Source organism: Silurus aristotelis (assembly GCF_946808225.1).
Source record: "Silurus aristotelis genome assembly, chromosome: 12".
Classification (NCBI taxonomy): domain Eukaryota; kingdom Metazoa; phylum Chordata; class Actinopteri; order Siluriformes; family Siluridae; genus Silurus; species Silurus aristotelis.
Window position 1 is genome coordinate 14323177 of NC_139585.1, and position 17028 is coordinate 14340204.

General features: G+C 39.2%; 1 protein-coding gene across 5 annotated transcripts in view; it reads left to right on the forward strand.

Moving 5' to 3' along the window:
- bahcc1b (BAH domain and coiled-coil containing 1b) overlaps positions 1–17028 on the forward strand; it is an 87473-nt gene that overhangs the window by 35994 nt on the left and 34451 nt on the right. For all 5 annotated transcript variants that reach the window (XM_083555870.1, XM_083555871.1, XM_083555869.1 and 2 more), the window contains 2 exons: positions 7039–7215; positions 16834–16956. In XM_083555870.1, the coding sequence (XP_083411996.1) occupies positions 7039–7215; positions 16834–16956 (300 nt within the window). The remainder of the gene's footprint in view (positions 1–7038; positions 7216–16833; positions 16957–17028) is intronic.

Genomic DNA, 17028 nt, shown 5'->3' on the forward strand with positions numbered 1-17028 from the left:
GAGAGAGAGGGAAAAAAAATGAAAACAAAAATAACGTTTATGGTTTAGGCTGCCTCTAAAATAATTTTCCATAACAGTGCAACTGCATGAGCCCGATGGGAGCAGGAATATCATTTTCTCTGGCCAATGCCAATGGAAAATGGAATGGGAATCAAAACATGAAGCTTGGAACGCAAGAAGCTTGTTTGGGTTTTTTATCGGCATTCCTGCATTGGGACAATCTTAACAGTGTTTGCAGACCTTTTCTGGTCGAGTCACACAAACCCCATTCGGTCGCAGTGTCCGATGTATATTTGGTGCAAACAGGGTCCATTGAGACTTGTTATGCCATGGCCTTTTTTCTCTAGCTTCAGCCCTAAGGGAAGAAAGACAGCAAGAGTGAGGAAACAGAGGGAATTTGTGACTCCATGTTCCTTCCTAATGCCTGGTTTTGGATAAGGTTCCAATTATCGTTATTACTATGAGCACAGCAGAATCTCATCATTCAGCTATTTATCACCAATAAAGGTTTCTCCACTCTTTACATTGCTGACATGCAGTAAAGTGCAGCAGTGGGGGGAAAAAAACAGGTGCAAAAGCATGTAAAGAATTAGACTGTCTTGACAATGAGCCAATTAACATGAAAACAAATGCTTGTGGCAGACAATTGAATCATTCCCTGTTTGGAACAAATGACAGCTTTGCTTGTTGCATGTAATTAGCCTAGCCACACTGGGCTGACAGCATCCATATGTCTGCGAGTATGTGCGAGAGTGGTTGTAAGTTTAGCACGAGCACTGGAGTGTACTAGCCACTACTGCAGAATATAATAAGGAGAGGAGATGTAGGCAGGAAAAGGAAGGATGGGAGACTTAATAAGGTGAAGTGTCAGAAAGAAAGAAACAGCATTTTGGGTGCAAACATTCAAACTGTGCCTGGAAAGATGCTGGAAATGCAAGGTTTGATGGAGAGTGCCACCATTTCTCAATAAGAAAGGATCTTATACTTATTTTTCCTGATGTTCTATGAAAGGTGCTAAATGTGAAATTGTAAGACATGCCAGTCACAAGGCTGATTTATGAGCTAGGATGAAATGTGAGTAAATGGTGATGATAATGCGCAGGTGTGTGAGGAAGTTAAGATTAGTTTAAGCCCTTTTTAGTACAAGGTCATGGAGGTCACCCTTTAGTTCAGAACAATGATAATTTCCCTGCTTGTGTCATTGTTACAAGATAAACTAGCTTCCTGAACATAGAGGTAGTTTGTGTGTAAGTGATCGCTGTCCTCTCTGTGACCCCAGTCAGTATTTGCCCAGACAACAGATTTTGTGATCCCATAAAACTGGGTGTATTGTGTATGTGGCCAGTCTGGTTTGATTCGAGACTGAATAGATATTTCTACTCAGGTGGGGGTGTAGATTCACACATTTAAGAAAGAAAACTTAAAGTCAGGAAGCCAGTGGGGGAGCTGTGTGCATGTTTAACTATCTTAGCTTTCACTCAATGTAGAAAATGGTGTAATATCAATAATGTAAATTTCTTTTAAATCAATGGTCATTTTGTTGCTATGAATTATGAATTCCTCTGTAGTGAGCTTTCTTTTGCATCCACATATTTGTGTTTTATGTTTATGTGCATTGGAGAGAGCATGTTCACTTTTATGTTAATTCTTGACCTTGAAAACACCCTGTAATTCATTATCTAGACTCCGTTTTGCTTGGCAATCTCCTAGTTTCTCAAAAAGTAGTAATACATACTGGCAGCGCTTTAAAATGAAATGCAATATGTTCACTTTCTAATTTTGTCCAATCGTATTTCTAGAATGTGCAGCGCTACAAGTTTCTATGTCAAAGTTAATTTCTTCTCCTAGCAATTTTTGTGTTGACAGAGTAAAATGATTAATGACTATTGCCACTTTTGTTTTGAATTACCCTAAATAGGCTTACATATTAGTTTAGTGTCTCATGTGAAGGTAATATAGCAACAAAAAATGGGGAAAAAAGTGCAGCTGCAAAAACATTTTTTATGCTGTCTTTTTCACCATGATATGGAGTGGACACACTAAACAAATAGCAAGTAAGAGAAGTCAATGTTGTGTCTCTTTAATCCAATCTCCCTTTTACTCTATAAATGCTATTCATTATGATTGCGGTAAAGAATAAAATTAGCCGTTTCTGTTTTTGGATTTGGATTTCCCTAAATAATCTGTCTACACTTTACATACAGCTAAGAGTGTACCTTGAATTATTAATATTATACCCATATTCTACATGTGCTTTATTGCTTGATGAAACACAGCAGTTATATTCTTGTGTGTACACATGTTTAGGACTAACCTGACCAGACTCATGGGACCTTCCATCTTTCATTTAAACTGCTTATGTACCCTAAGTGTTGCAGTGTCCTTTCCCTAAGATGTGGCTTAGTCTAGTAGCAATCGCATTGTCTCTTAGTGCTAATCTAGCAGAAATAAACATGCTTTCAGAGAGAAAGGGAAAAAGATGGAGAGCAAGAGCTGTTTTAATGTACACACAAGGAGTCATTTCAGCCCAAACCTGCTCCACATGCTGATGGATGGCACTTAATTTCGGCCTTGGTAAGGCTGGCCTTAAACCCAATGTAGCAGACACAAAACAGAGCACACTGCAAAGCCAACTGACAGCCTCCTCTCTCTCTCTCTCTCTCTCTCTCTCTCTCTCTCTCTCTCTCTCTCTCTCTCTCTCTCTCTCTCTCTCTCTTTTCTCTCTCTCTTTCTCATATTTACTCTCTCTCTCTTCACTTCTCACCATACTCTGGTCTCCGTCCACTGAAAGATCTCCTTTCACTTGATATTAGCTCCACAACTTATAATAAGCCATTGTGTCTATAAATTTGTGTATGTGTGTTACGCATGTGAGGCATAAGCACTTGGGGGTTTCCCCACTACCAGAATCCTTCTTTTAATTCTTTAAATTGAATAATGTCGATTTGAGAGAGAGCACGGCAGCAATTAGCATGCACATGACCCGATTTCCTTAAGCAGTGGACATGTGTGATTGTCTCCTTGCTGTTGCACTTGGTAAATAAATACTCGACAGAGAGCCAACACAACTCGGCCTTGCCCAGTGTGTCCAGGCTATGACATGTTCTAAACTTTGTGTGCTAAACCAGCGGCATGATCCTCTTCTGTCCTCTTTTGATGTAAAGCTGAAAGAGCTCTTTCCACGTCTGACTGTATCCACTCTATCTCCACTATATCCCCCACGTGGTTGTGCTTGTTTGGCCTTGCTGCATGCTTGTGTTGGCAGATTCTTCTACATTTCTGGAGAGAGCCTCTAGACCTCCTGCTTTCTCTCCATCCCACCCTCATTTTTCCAGCTCTATCCTGCTGTTCCAGTATCAACAGTGTTTAATTTCTGCAGGTTGGTCTAATAGAGGTGGAGGAGGAGGAGGAGGAGGAGGAGTGGAAAGAGACACAGGAGGAAGGGTGTAGGTATTAATTTCAAGGCAGATGCCACTCACTGCCAGCACACTGGAGACGAAAAAATAAGAGAGAAAAAGTCAATAAAGCAAAGCAAACAGGAGGAAACGTTTCATTAAAGGTGACTTGGCAAGAGCATAGACAGAGAGGGGTATGTGCTACTGGAGAGCTGTGCTGCGGAGCACGGGAGTTTGGAAGCTATGCAGTTGTTCACTCACTGCCAGGTGATAAAGATTGACAGATGGAGGCTCAATGCAGTTCTAGAACTCTAACTTGTGTCTGGCTCACTTTGGACTTTCTGTCCTTAAACAGAGATTTAGGTATTAACAGTGCTTCTCTCGTATCTCAATCTCCCCATGTAGAGGGTATGTATAAGTTTCTGAAAGTGCTAGTTCCTTCCAACTGTTTTCATGACAGTTTTAATTTAAAATTGGTAACAGACACCGCTCATCTTTCAGAACAGCAGAACAGCAGTGCCGTTTTGTCTGCTCTGAAGGGAGGACTTGTTCTAACAGCAACACTCCACCCATGTTGTAGTGTTGAGACAGTTGTATCGTTAAGGCATGTAGTAGTCTTATAGGATGCAGGCCTCTCATTTTGGCCAGCTGTGGGGTGTAGTGGAGCCTGTGGTGGGGCTGCTAGGCTTCTGAGGTATGGAGTGGAGAGTAGTACCCACTTTAGGGACATAGTTACTGTTTTATTTATTTATTTATTTATTTTCGGGATGCCCACTTGTGTGGGTTTTTTTGCTATTCCCTTCAGTTTGGTTTTGATCATATTCTGATTTCAGATTAGTGCTTTGAGCCATTCTTTGGCCTCCCTGTGGTGGCTTGCCACTGGCATGGTGAGTAGGGAGTGGGTGCAAGGAGACGAGAGAGCCTGCTTTAGACCTGGCTCAAACAACCAGCCTCTCCTCAAACCAGCAATTATGCTGTTTTTCTTTTCTCTTCTGTTATTTTTCAGTCTTTCAGCTGCCATGTTTCCAGCTGGAGGTTTTGGCAGTGGCCTTGCACACTGTTTATTTTGTGAGAGCACTCATTTGGTAATTTCACACCTCTAAACATCTCCTTTAACCTCCTCCTTCTCACCCTGATTTAATGAACTTTTATCAGTTTAGGAAATGAAAACTCCCTCAGTCTCACCTCTGTTCGATTGCAAAGTCACTTCTCAATGGCATAAGGAATATAACACATCAGACAGAGTGCTAAACTTCTAGACTTGAATTTATTTCCCTAAAGAAGAAAAATACAAAAAACAAAATACACAAAATCCTGTATATGTAATTTATATATTCAAAAGCTGATTAAATTATTCTGCACTGCACAATGTGTACATAATTTATAACACCTTATTGCTAAATTAGATTAGTTTTGGTGTTAAATAGAGCACAAATATTGGTACAGCATCTGGAGCATTTGCATACATGTTAATTTGACTTATTTAAACATTAACATTTGTGTCTTCCGTGTTACTAAGAGTGGAATAAAACATTATAAATTTCATGTCATTTTTTTTTTTGTTCACACCTTATTTCACTTCCACCTTATTAGGCTTGTCTTTTATTCTTTACCCATTCTCCAGTTTCCCCTAGAGAGAATCCATTTGATCAGCCTGTCTTTTTTGTTTGCACAGCATATGAATGTTCAGACTATGATTTTTGTGTGTGTGTGGAATACAAATTTATGTGAGTGTTTGTATGTGTGTGCATGCAATGTACTGTATGTGAACTTTGTGTGAACCGCATAAATGTGTCTGATCGTGATTGTGGGCTGTTTCACTGGTGATAAATGACTATAATTGTATGTGTATATTCACATGCTTTGCCATTGAATCTGACTCTTAATATGCTAAATGCAGCCTGATGGGATGAGTGTATTATGTTCTGCACTCAGGAAATGAGTGTATTTTACATGAGTGTACAGTATGTTATTTTGAAGTGTGTGTGTATTTGTGTGTGTGCTTAAGTAGTGTGTACCGTACATATGGGGGGAGTAAGCACTAAGAAGTGTTAATAATTGATGTGATTTGGACTGTGTGATAACACTACTGCATTTGGCTACTTATCTGCCCTTCTCTCAAAGGGCTTCTACCCCCTGGGACCCTAATGCTTAAAGAAGAGACTACTCCAGACCTTCATTTTCATTTCTTTCTGCCTCCTTCTTACTATTTTTTATTCTCTCTTCCTTAGTTTTTTGTCTCTTTCCCCTTTCATCCATCCGCTTTTCCATTTGTGCTTTTGTTTAATTTTAAGCTTAGTTATATGTATCCTGTGCTAAAGACATGTCATTGTTAATTCCATATAATTAAATGGCACATTCTGTATATGAAGGTTTGGTTCATTTATTTTATTAATTCAGTGCTGGTAGCATGAAGGTGTGTGTATGTGGGAAAAGGGGGGTGTCCTTACTCATGGCTGAGCTGCTGCAGCAGAATGAACACAACAGATTAATCATGGGTACTACGGCTTAGAGCAGACAGAGCACTGAGGTTCTTGTATAGTGCTCTAATTCTCTATTCCATTCACTTCTGCCTTTCTTTTCTTTCTACATGCCTCACCCACATTCTTCCCTGTTTCTATTTCTCACTTCCTTTTGCTCGTTTCTTGTGCTTTTTTTTTTATCTTTCTGTCATGTGCTCTTCTTCTTTATGCCTTGATCTCTCATATTCTACTTCCCCTTCCTCACTCTGTTTTTCTCAACCTTTTTTTCCTTTGACATTGTGAGATTAATAAACAGGTACCTGGGAGTGGAGATATCTCAAATGATTTCAAGTTGAGGATTATTATATAAAAGAAATGTCTATTTTCTTACATTGCCTTTTTATTTAGAAAGCCCAGTAAACATATACCACAATAAGTTTATATACTTTACTGTATTGTTATAGTATTTTATGTCAACGTTATAATAATTTGGTTGTTTTAAACCATTTTCTCTAACTTGATTAATTATTCCTGAATTGCTAAATTTGCTGATGTGGGGCTCAAAGCTTTTATTTAAAGAAAAAACTGAAAGAAAAAGAAATTTCTCTGATTCTTAGTATTGAGTTTTAGCTTATGCTTAAACTCTTAAATGCTGCTGTAAAATTGTTTCAAATCCCACAAGCTAAGATTTGCTAAAGTTAGTGACGCATACAATAAGGTTGATATTTTACAGTGTTGTATATTTGAATGTTCGAGCTACTGAAATATGTCACAGATAATATGAAAAGACAGTAATACTGACATGGCATTTGTGTATGTGAAAAATGGTACTGCCCTGAGAACTAACTAGCTATTTGAAAGGGGAAAAACACATGTTGAAGTAGAGGCATTTATGTATAGAGACATGTTGTAGGAGTTAATCCTATATAGACTGCACTTTCTTACAGCTTTTTTTCTTATAACAAACTGTTGCCCAAAACTATTGTTCTGCCTTAAGCATTTTTCCATCCTGATTGCTCAAACTTTACATTTGACACACCCATGAAGAGCAATGAATTCTGGTATTGAATGAATCAGGGGGTATAAAATCTCTCCTTGCCAGTTTCAGCATCCTGTGTTATAGCACAACAGTTTATCTCACTGTCTCATTCTGCCTATCTCTGATTGTTTCTATCCTGCAGGCACAGGTCTAATGGCAAACCCCTCTGCTTCATTCATGGGCACTTTCCTGGCCAGCAGCTTGGGCTCACCTCCATCCCACCCCTCTGGACCCCCTTCCTCTCCTTCTTCCCCCCCTTATCGCAGTGGACACCACTCCAGCGGCCACTCACAGATCTGGTTCCCACACCCACATGAAGGTAGGCTTCCTCAGTCTCTTTCTCTATGACTCGTCTTTTCCGTGTTGAGATGTAGCCAGTGTTTTGTTGTTTGGTTTGTGCGATATGGTGTAGTAGTGTCACAGCTGTGAGAAGGTAATGTTTACACACTCATCCTCACACATGCACTTCCTTGTAACTCTTATCAGAGTCTTGTGTAAACGTTGTATCATCCAAAACCAGTCTGCCAGTATGCTACATAAGCTTTGGTTAAGTTTGTATAACAACTGTCTTTCTGGCTGATTTAAATTCCTACTGCTCTACTGTGATCACATACACTGTGAACATAGGACATGTACTGAGAATGTGTTTCGTAGGTGCCACAATTTGTAATTTTAAACATGGTGCTATTTCAGTATCTATTTGTCTTGCTTTTGATTGGTGCTGCTCTCTAAGTCCATGTCCATTTTCCAGGTTCTAGGAGCCTGATTATAAATCTGCAAAACCTGCAAAAGCGCATATTTATATCAGAAATAAAGGTCAGATTTGAAATATATATATATATATATATATATATATATATATATATATATATATATATATATATATATATATATATATATATATATATTTTTTTTTTTTTTAGAGTATTAAGCAAATATGTGGGAAATATTAAGCAAACTGTTGCTAAAAGCTTTTTACTTTTGAACTGTCCACCCACAGAACTACTTACATTGTGTAAACTGTAGATGCAAAAACAGTTTTTATTAGAATAAGGGCACTAAACTTACTTTAATGTATTACAAGTCTGATTAGGTGTGCAGATTTTAAGTTGTACAACAAGACATATAAAGCTTATGGCCTACTTTCAGATTATTTGGTTCTAACAATATTTAAAGTAGTTATTTCTGTCTGTCTGAAATGTCCTAAAAACTGAATAAATAAATGAATAAATAAATACCACTACCTCCTGAAAAATGCTTTCAAAACAGCAGTTATGAATACATTGATGGCTTAATGGGAAGAGTTATTTTCTTTTAGCTTATTGCATCAGGATGCTGTATATTGTCAGATCTTGATATGTGAAGATATGTGAAAATTTACTGCAGCTGTGTGTGTGTGTGTGTGTGTGTGTGTGTGTGTGTGTGTGTGTGTGTGTGTGTATGTGTGTGTGTGTATGTGTGTGTGTGTGTGTGTGTGTGTGTGAGCAGGTTTATGTTGACTGATCACAATCTAGCACCCATAAACTGTTCTATACATAGAACACTGTAAAAAGGATGTGCAAACAAGTATATGTGTGTGGGTATGTGTGTGTCTGTGTGCGTGTGTGGTATGGTGCAGGTTAAGTGCTCTGTATCTCTGGAGCTCTTGGCAGCTGGCAGGGTGGAACAGTAATTGTTGTTGGCAGGCTGCACAGTGGGGCTTTTCTGCTGGCACCCAGAGCTACAGAGCTACTGTAACTCATTGACTGAACAAATCTTTGTGTGTGTGTGTGTGTGTGTGTGTGTGTGTGTGTGTGTGTGTGTGTGTGTGTGTGTGTGTGTGTGTGTGTGAGAGAGAGAGAGAGATATACAGAAACAGAAACAGAGACAGAGAGATTGTGAACATGAAGCAGTTTGCACAGGTAAAGTTGAATATTAGCAAAAGAAATTATGTAGTAAGATAGTGAGAGATAATACATCCTCTTTGTGCGTTGGTTCAGCACAGTGCTCTACTGGAGCTACAAAATAATCAATAATAACACCACAATGACAATAATAACAACAATAATGATAATTGTAATAATAATGATGATAAAATGTGTCTGTAATGATGTAGATGCCCCTATTATGTTGATAGAGGTCATTATTGGAATCAGGCTTTAATTGCATTTAGACCCTTGGAGCAGTTGATTGGATGGCTCCATTTCCCCCGGTAACACTCCATGTCTCGTCTCTCCTGGTCTGCTGCATATTTACCCCCCTTTCCCCCAATTTCCATAAAGAGCATGTCATCAAAATGAGCCACACAATTACCCAGCTCTGCTCCCCCTCTGAGACAACTGCATTTCTACTGACAACGCAAAGACCTATCTGACCTGGAAGGGCATGCTGTGTGTGTGTGTGTGTGTGTGTGTGTGCGTGCGTGCGTGCGTGCGTGCGTGCGTGTTTGTGTTTGTGTGTGTGTGTGTGTGTGTGTGTGTGTGTGTGTGTGTGTGTGTGTGCATAGAAGTGTGGGGGGAGACAGGGCAGACAGGAGAAAGACAGGTTAAAAGACGGAAGGCAAATAGTAGAGAGAGGCTGATTTTAATTCTGATTTTAATTTTATTTGATGCACAGGAACCCCTGTGGAGACCAAGACAGATGGAGCTGCTTTAGCATCTTATTGTTTAAATATGTATCTTTTTGTGTAAATGGGTCTGCATAGTATAAATGTTTCTGATGGTTTTATGTTGTTCTGGACTTCTGTATGGTCTCTGTATGACATTCATATGCGATTACATGTACTGTATATTCAGTTTTCATATTGAAATAAATTGCTTTATAATATCTATCTGACCTGTTTTGGCTTCCAGTAATTAAGTGATTGTTGCAGTAATATGAACGTGACTGAACGTTTATTTTTATACTTTTTAATTGTATATATTATTGAAACCACGGTTTGCTGACGATCTTTTCATTGCATCATCCTTTATGTTTTCTCTGCATGTATAGGCTTGTATATGCTCTCTGTATTCCCTTACATGTTCAGTATTAGAAGGTTGACCGATGGTTTTTCTGTTTTTTCTCTGGCCGAGGCCGATATTCAGAAATCATGGCAGCTGATGGCTGATATATGATTAAGCACAAACCTCTCCAATCAATGCATTTGTTACCAGGTTTTGGTCCTTGGGCCGCCTGTATCCTAGGCTGCTCACTAACAACACAGTTTCAAAAGGTTACTCACATTCTCTCTTCAAATGTATTCTCATTCTCTCTCCAAAAGTAGCATCATATTATCCAATGAAATATATAACACTAGATTGAAAATGATTAATAAAAACTTAAAGCCCAGGACACTTCAAGCTGATGGTTGGGCGTCGGGGAATGTCGGGTGGATTTTTGAGCATCAGTCAGCTTTCGTTTTTTTCTCGCACCGTTGGTTCTGGTCGGACGGGGTCAGCTGCGAATGAGCACACAAGAAAAAAAAAGGAACATGCTTGCTGTCATTCTTGCGCTTGTCTTTGCAACTTAACAGACATGATTGCAAAAAGCTACAGGAATCCGTTAGTAATGATCGCAGCAGGTTTAAATGCTGCTTGCTTAATATATTCACAGTTCCAGCTTTTTATATTTTTCCTGTTTGGATGCAGAATACAGACTACAGCCACCTGGTATAGGAAAGTTATGTCTCACACAAGCACAGAACATACACACACTGTTTGGTGAGTCAGATGCGCCTGCCTAATAATCGACCTAATTTGCAGCACAATCAGCCGATTCCGATTTAATAAAAAAAGGGAAAAAATTAGCCGACTAATCGGTCACCCTCTATTCAGTATAATATAAATTCTAACAGGTTTTAAGGGATTTCCCCAGTCTAGGCCCAGGGTGTCATGACCCTTACGGTTAAACCCACCTCTAACGGCCTACTTCCTACCTAGACGACCAAGATTGACACACTTGGGTATGTGTGTATTTGTTTCTGTGTGTCTGCGTGCACTTGCGGTTCAAAATGAAAAATGTCGGGTGAGCAGCTGGCTTCCGGGGCTGTGTGTGTATGTGTGCATGTGTGCATACGTGCGTGTGTATTTGTGTGTATGTATGTTTGTGGGTACATGTGTGCGTGTGCAGGCTCATGGGCGGTTTCCCCTCTGTTCTGGCCCCTCAGCTCTGCTTTTGGCTGGGAACCGTTTGTGGTGGGCCAGGTGGTCTTGCCGATCACTTTATCTCTCCTGGTCATGCGAGAATGCTGTGTGACTGCATCATCTCATAAAAACAGACCAACTGTGAGCGTCTGAATATTAGCTTCACCAAAATGATAACACCTGATGATGACCCTGTAACTAACATACTGTTGTGGAAGCACCTGGCTCAATGGTTAAGGCTCTGGGTTAGTGATCAGAAAGTTGCTTAGCACCGCCAAGCTACCACTGTTGCACCTCTTAACCGTATCTGCTCCAGTGATGCAGTATCATGGCTGACCCTGTGCTCTGACCCAAAATTTCGAACAAACTGGAATATGCAAAGAAACGAATTAACCATACTGTAGTATGTGTTTGTGACAAATAGGCATCTTCTCATTCTTCTGGAGGTGAGGAATGTACAAAACTACTATGTGTCTACTACCACTGTGGATAATGAAGTTAGTCAGGCTTATAAAAATATTGACAAAATTTATACTACTCTGAAAATAGCTGATGTGTTTTCTTATAATAGGGATGCAATATCTTCATATTTTACTGCCCTTTGTATGACCTTTTACTTGTTTTGCTGTAATGTTAACCTCGTTCTTTTGTCTATGTTACTCATTTTCATTCCACATTGTTTTTAATATATATTTATTGGTATTTATTTTATGAAATTGTTAGTAGAAGTAGAAGCTAGTATTGTGTATGTGTGAGTTAAGAGTGAATAGGACACCTTTTTTCCCATGTGGGTAAAAATCTCTGATGAGAGGGCATTCTCTTCTTGCTCTATCTCTCTCTCTCTCTCTCTCTCTCTCTCTCTCTCTCTCTCTCTCTCTCTCTCTCTCTCTCACACATACAGAGAGAGAAAGAGAGAGAAAAGACAACTTTTTCTTATGAGGATCAGACACATCTTAAAACTGGTCCTCATGCAGAGATATACATGCAGCGTGTCAGTTACACTTTAAATGTTTAATCTGAGTCAAAATAAAGTGCCGGTGTCTCTGTGTATGTCAATTACAGAATTACATGATGTTTGTGAGTGATATGCTAACAGAATAAGAGTAAGAGCTGAGAAAGAATGTGGAGAGTCAAAGAGAAGGGGAGAAAGAAAGAGCGAGAGTGAATGCTGGCTCAGAGCTGCAGAGGGGATCAACTTTGATGTCCCAGCTGGTGGAGGAAGCAACACTTGGCACAGTGCACAGTGTGTGTGTTTGGAGAGAGAGTGAGAGAGAGAGAAGGAGAGTTTGTGAATTCCATAATAGATGTGAATATAATAGTGAGCTAATCGCTCACCCCAGCACATGCGGGCTCACTCAAACGCATGTTCACCTATTTGTACAAACACACACGCACTGTCCAAATGATTGTTTTTAGGGATTGAAGATTGGAAGCCCCAATTGGCACAATGCCAGCTGGCCTATATCCGGTGTCTGGCACTCAGCCAACAACAGTCTGTTCTCTCTCTCTTTCCCTCTCTCTCTTCTTTGTAAAAACTGTTCTCATTCTCTCACTGTCTTTTATCTCTACTACTCTCACTAAGGGACTTTTCTCACCTTTGCTAACTTTCCCCTTCTCTTTCTCTCTCTCTCTCTCTCTCTCTCTCTCTCTCTCTCTCTCTCTCTCTCTCTCTCTCTCTCTCTCTCTCTCTATATATATATATATATATATATATATATATATATATATATATATATATATATATATATATATATATATATATTTCTCTCTTTGTGTTTTCATCTTTGCCCTTTACCAATCTCCATAATATTCTTTCTATCCTTCTTTTTCAATTCCTTGTTTCTTTTACATAATTCCCTTATTAATCTATTCTTCTTTACTGCATAGTTGTTACTTTCCTTTATTTCCTATATTTGCTTCTGCTTCCCAGCTGTAGTCTTATAGCCAAGCTGCTTCTTCATCCTCATTATATCACCTTTCTGCTTTACTCTTATGTCTGTCTACCTCAGTCCTTCCCTTTCCTCAGTTAGACGATGAGACGGACTAGGATGTGGTGTGTCTGTCACTCCCCCTTCCATTCTGCCTCTTACCTTTTTTCTGTGAGTGTGTTACATTCTACTGCGTAACATGCTCTTGTTTAATAGTGTGTGATATACAGTATATTGCAGCATATAGTGCTTGGTGTGTAAAGTTTATATTATGCTGAAATAATGATATGGTGTAATACAGGCATGTGTAACACCACTCCAGTGCTGTTTGCAGCTGGTTCATTTCTTAATAATTTTTAAATAAGGACAACATGATTCCTTCAAGACAGATGAAGCCACAAAGCCAAATCTTTTTTAATCTACAGCTCATGCTACATTCTAAGAAAAGTGCAAACTGTCTTCTTCTACATACATGTGCTCAGAGATTGTCACAAATGATTTGTTTTGCTCTCGCTGACAGGAAAATGTAATAAAGTCCCTGTTTCCCAGAGATCATGGCAAGTTTGTATTTCTTAAGCACCCGACCATAGAAAGACACCTGTTTGTTACTACTTACACAATGTGAATGTATGGTGATATCTTGTAAAATGATGAGAAATATGTCAATGTACAGTATGACAATATGACATTATATAACAATATCTAAAAGGGTCAAATGGACAAATTCCAGATAAGAACAATGGCTCAGTATGTGAACATAATTTAAACAGTATCAACAGACAAAATGAGAAACCTGATACAAAATGTTGGACTATAATCTTATTGTAATTTAAGCAACTGTGAATTAGATAGTTTGTCCTGTTTTCAGCTTGAACATATTCATATTCATACAATGTATAAAGAAAATGAAACATTTTCCTCCATGCACAAGGAATTAATGATATGTGTGTGCGAGTTTGTACATACGTGTAGTATGGCCAGTAGAACAGTAATATTGAAAAGAACATGTAATACTGAAAAGCACATCACTCCCATGAAGACAAGTAGAATAGAGGTAAACAGACAATAGCCAAAAGAAAACAAAAAGAGCAGCTACTTTTTGTGTTTTTTGTTTTACACCGAAGATGAAATGTCTACTATAAAACATGTAGATAGGTTTGTATGTCTGGTGGAGTTTGTCTCTTCTGCCTTTGTTGGTTTCCTTTATTCATCACATCATGCAGTCAGTCCTACTTAAACCTATGCTTCATTTTAAGTTAAGTCAGTAAAATGATGTAGGGTCAGTTTATTTTAGATATTTCACTATTATTTAAATAACTGAACAGATTGTATATACTGACTGTAGGCAGCTTTTCCTACTACTAACTCTTGCTCTCTTTGCTCACTTTTTCTTCCTTTGACATCTTCGTGTGTGTGCTTGTGCGTGTGTGTGTGTGTGTGTGTGTGTGTGTGTGTGTGTGTGTGTATATATGTGTGAGAGAGAGAGAGAGAGAGAGAGAGAGAAAGAAAGAGAGAGAAAGAGACAGACAGACATAGAGAACAGGTCAAAGACAGAGACTGAGCCTGTGTGTGTGTGTGTGTGTGTGTGTGTGTGTGTGTGTGTGTGTATATATGTGTGAGAGAGAGAGAGAGAGAGAGAGAGAGAGAGAAAGAAAGAGAGAGAAAGAGACAGACAGACATAGAGAACAGGTCAAAGACAGAGACTGAGCCTGTGTGTGTGTGTGTGTGTGTGTGTGTGTGTGTGTGTGTGTGTGTGTGTGTGTGTGTGTGTGTGTGTGTGTGTGTGGTCTCTGAGGGCTTTGTATGGAGTGGGCTCTTACTCCTCTATGCTCTGTAATAGACTGTAGCGGTCTGGTGGAGGCTCACTGGGTTTTATTGCACATCATTAGAGGCTGATTGCTTTTGGACTGCCATGGAGCTCACATCTAATTGTTAGCATTTAAATTAATTGGTGGAAAGGAGAAATGATGAGGGTTTCCGCTCTTTCTTTTAAAATGTCTTAAACGGAAAGCACTACAGTATACTGGAATGTATGCAATCTTTGAACTTGATGCCACATCTCCTTTGTAGACACACAGTACACACACACAGTACACACACAGTTGCCTTTTAAACACAAACAAATGCACCTATGCAGGCACACACCTGTTTACAATTGACTGTGCTGTTGTCATCCTACTCTGGATGGTGAAAATTGAAATTCAGTGGCAGTAGGAAACAGGTGCAGCCAGAAGGCCTCATATTAACCATCTGGACTCCCCTGTGATGTCACTGTCAGCAAAACGCTCCTCGGCTGTCAATTAGTAAGAGAGGCAGAGGGGAATCTCTCTCTCACTCTCTATTTCACATACTCAAACACACACATGCGCACACACACACACACACACACACACACATACACACACACACACACACACACACACACTTTTACCTCTCAGACACTATCTCACTTCACTCTCCTACATGCCTTTCCTCTTGTTCCACAGCATGTTTTACACCCTCTTGTTTTCTCTTCATACGTATTCAACCCCCACACAGACACATTTTCATCCCAGAGAACTGATTATGTTCCTGCATGATTGCTTGAATCCTCAAAAAAAAAAAAAAAAACTTGTGTGCACTTCCTCGATCTTTAATATTGGGTTCATATTCTGATTCATTTTTGCTTCACATGATATTTGGATGCATAATTATATGCACATTTCTTGAGTTATAAAGTTCAGAGTTGCTTATATTTAAGTGTGTGCATGCATGTGGACTGAAAAATTGACTGATGGTGTTTAGGCATAATGGCTCTGTGGAATGTTGAGGATAAGCTTTAAGGAGAACTGTTTACTTGAATTTTGAACTGCTCTCTGTTTAAAAGTGCACAGAAATGTTGAAAGAATTTCTTGAATGTATGTACACATTAATGGTAAAACAATTCTGTTTGCATCTCCAAACTATAAACTATGTAAAATATCTAATAAGAAACATAAATAGATGAGTTAAAATCTCAGATTTGCAACCTAACCAATTCAGTACCTCTTTATGTGTGGGTCAGTCCTTGTGTGGCTCTTGGTTGCTTGGGTTGATCTGTGTTCCAGGTCTGCAAGTTAGCTGCCTGGTAAGTTTCAACATGAAAATCCCCTTTGCCTTAGGCTGTGGCCTCCACTATACCAGAATACAGATCCCTGACCTTGGAGGTGCAAAGCAAAGCAAAATGCTGTTTACCTTTCTCTGAAACCATGAGAAATGCACAGAACAGCTGCTTGAAGGACACTTTTTTCTTTAAATAGGAGTGTGCGGCTTTTGGTAACATGCACCAAGTAAAAACAAAGGCATAAACCGAAACAAGTCCAAAAAATGTGCGAAAGCAAACAACTCGCAATTTAACAGTTGGGTGGGTTGTAAAAGTTTTGTATACAAAACACTGTAGATCAGCAAACAGATTTGCATTTTGAATGTTCTCACACCCAAAACATGATCATCTGTTGAGATAAAATAACAGTATTACTCATTATATCATTAATAAATGTTATGTTGTTAACATGACCTGTCAAACCGTTTAGCTGTTGTCTTTGATTACTTCACACAGCAGCTGCAGATAAAAGAGGAAATAGAAGCTGAAAAACAAAACATGGTGCATAGAAAAATTCAAAAGAATGTTTCATTTACAATATGAAATAATTATCAGCTCATGTATACTTTATGGTTTACTTGTGAATGCCAAGTGAAGCCCAGTTTTGCATGTTCCCATCAGGGCTGTTGGAAAGGTTCTGTCCTGCTCTAGGGCTTCATGGACCTTCATTCTGCTGCAGCAACAGCACAGCAAAAGGCCAAGTGTGTCACTCTTAGGTTTAGTTTGTCTCTCCTGACAATTCTCTCTCTCACTTTCTCTCTTTTTCTTGGTTTCTCTCTTGGTAGCCCCAGGGTATTCCCGCTTTTCTGGAAGTCTGGCCCCCACCTTTCTACCCATGAGCCCCTTAGATCACCATGGAAACAGTAGTGTTCTCTATGGACAGCACCGATTCTACAACACTTCAAAAGGTGTGTGAAGCTCATTCCATCTGTCTTACCACAATTATCACTAATACAAACATATGGTCAGTTTATAAGTTA